Here is a 2500-nt window from a genome sequence, read left to right on the forward strand (position 1 = left end):
AAACGTAACCGTACAAATGGAAGAACAAGCATGCCCAAGTGGGGAGACTCCGCAGGTAGCATTTTAAAACAGTATCTCTTTGCTGATTGTCTCAAATTCGTGACTTTGGACTCGCCCGTAGAATGTTCTCACACAGGCAAACCAGGGTTTGAATGTCCTAAAGTGGCTTCGTATCTGATAAGAGAGGTGCATTATCCGATACACCGCTGACATCCCGTAGTTCACTGCCGCTTGTCTCGCATTCACTCTGGAAACTGAACTCGCTGTTTCGTCTGCTTGGAGAGCGCGCAGTGAGGTTTATGTGTCCAGTGCTTTCAGGGAGAAAGAAAGCCAAGAGAAGAGACAGGATCACTGAACCCGCTCCAAACAGAAATGGTGCTCCTGATACTATAGTCTATAAAACAATAACAAAAAGCCCACAAATTCAGGCACTGGATTGCTAAAAACTGTTTTCCTGAGTTGGTGAAAAACGTGTTCCATTTCAAGTACCAAAATTAAAAATAGCTTGGAACTGGCGAGACCTTTGAAAACTTGTAAATGGAACACACATTTCCGCATCCCGCTGCTCCCAGAAATTTTCCAGTGGAACGAACCGAAAATTCCCGTTCCATTTACAAACCAACTGGAATCCTCGTAAATGTTTTGTAAATGGTAAACAACCTCGGTTTTTTAACCACAATTGCTTGTAATCTCGCAATCTGGCCCCGGGGTTGCTCGAAGGATGTAACCAGCGTTAAATACCATGGAAACCCACATGTTTTGATACGTGTTACCCAACGGTTAGCGCTAACCAGCCTTCGAGCAACCGGCCCCTGATTGGCTAATTTGCCGTTGTCGAATAAGAGTCTAGACAACGCTGCTTGCGTCATGCTCGCGTCAATGTGTCACGCAATTGTAATAGCCAATCAGGAACACTCATGCTCACTCGGCCGCACCTCGAGAGTCCACAACATTTTCACTGTGATGACGAATATCGTTGTCGATAAGAGTACAGACAACGCTGAACCACGTTCCATTTGTTAACTATCAAGACAGTCGATAAAGGCAAATTAAAGTTTGGATCGTTGAGCCTGGTTTTCACTAGCGACGCAAGCATAAGCGCAAAGCATAAGTAGCTTATGCCAAGTGAAAACGAATGTCGACATAAGCTGTTCATAATAATCAACTACGGCCTCCGTCATTTTGTTGAAATGCTCAGACGCGGGGAATCTGGAACGAGTGCTTTAACTGGCCAGACACGGACAGACGAAGCAAATTTCCTTGTGCTTATGGTGGGTTTCGTTTTTCACACCACGCATGCAAACGCAAGCATATTTATCCTTAAGCTTGTGCTTATGTTTGCGTTAACCCCGTTTTCACGGTGAAATAAGCACTTCTTGTGCTTGCGCTTGTCCTTGCGTCGCTAGTGAAAACCAGGCCAACGCCCGAAACGGCAGCTCGCACCATACCTTTCCAAAGGGATCCTCCATATTGGTGTGATTTGTTGGTAAAGGGAAATTTAAATTTCTATCGACTTCGTCCTCTAAATCCACATGAAACACGTAAAATATCAGCCCAAAGAGCGCCGGTCCGATGCCATTACACAGACCTCGGATTCCCGTTATCATTCCTTGAACCACACCTGACGAGATACAAGGCAACGACTCCGTTTTACATACTTAAATTCGATTCAGTTAGAAAGAATACAGTTATTTTACAAAAGGGAATTTAGATAAAGACGACGACAATGAAAGAACCAGAAAACAGGAATGTTAGGGACTTTTAAAAAAGATGACCGCCACATCAGCGAAAACGTGACTTCAACATATAACTTTGCGCTACTTTAAGAATTTCGCGATTAATAACATAGGAGAAATACTGTACGGGTCTGCAAATAATCCCAGGATCGCAAATGATCCCCAAACTATACCGCAAATGATATAACAGGACCACAAATGATTCCGAAAAAAAGTAAGGAATGGCATGGAGGGTGGAATGGTCTGGATAGAGAATTAATGTGAAGAGCACATATTTCTATTAAAATCACTGTAAATCATGGCTAACAACAGGTTTCTGTCTCATCATAGTTTTCCAGAAAGACTGAATTTTGTTTCTTACCACGCTCTCATAAATTTGCCACATTTAATTATCGGATACAATCATCAAAAACTAACTTGGACGCAATTCTAAACTGATTGTGACTGACTAGTGTGAGCGGTTTTGAAGTAAAGTTAAATGTTAGGGACCTTAAGATCTACGACGGCGACGGTCGTCGAAAACGTCACCTCAAAATATAACTTGGCTCTACCATAAGTCTTTCGCGATTATACAGTCTCGTTCACGTCCTTGAATATGGGCGAAGTATCCCAAAAATAAATTAGTACCAGCGGTTTCAGAGTGAAAGCAGATAATGAAAGTTTCTCTGCTTACGTTGTCGTCAAAATCTCTAATTTGGTGATTTCACGTCGCCATTAGGGAGCTTAAGATCTACGACGACGACGTCGACGACAACGCCAGAAAA

At 42.9% G+C, this 2500-nt stretch overlaps 1 protein-coding gene across 1 annotated transcript in view; it reads right to left on the reverse strand.

Annotated features, from left to right (window-relative positions):
- The window catches only part of LOC137973704 (hippocampus abundant transcript 1 protein-like), a 14358-nt gene that overhangs the window by 671 nt on the left and 11187 nt on the right, over window positions 1–2500 (reverse strand). Inside the window, exons 11-12 of the mRNA XM_068820575.1 lie at window positions 1449–1621; window positions 1–394 (exon numbers count right to left, since the gene is read on the reverse strand). The exon at window positions 1–394 is cut by the window's left edge and continues 671 nt beyond it. Coding sequence (XP_068676676.1) covers window positions 158–394; window positions 1449–1621 — 410 coding nt within the window. The 3' untranslated portion in view covers window positions 1–157. The remainder of the gene's footprint in view (window positions 395–1448; window positions 1622–2500) is intronic.

Source organism: Montipora foliosa, chromosome 10 (genome assembly GCF_036669935.1).
Source record: "Montipora foliosa isolate CH-2021 chromosome 10, ASM3666993v2, whole genome shotgun sequence".
Classification (NCBI taxonomy): domain Eukaryota; kingdom Metazoa; phylum Cnidaria; class Anthozoa; order Scleractinia; family Acroporidae; genus Montipora; species Montipora foliosa.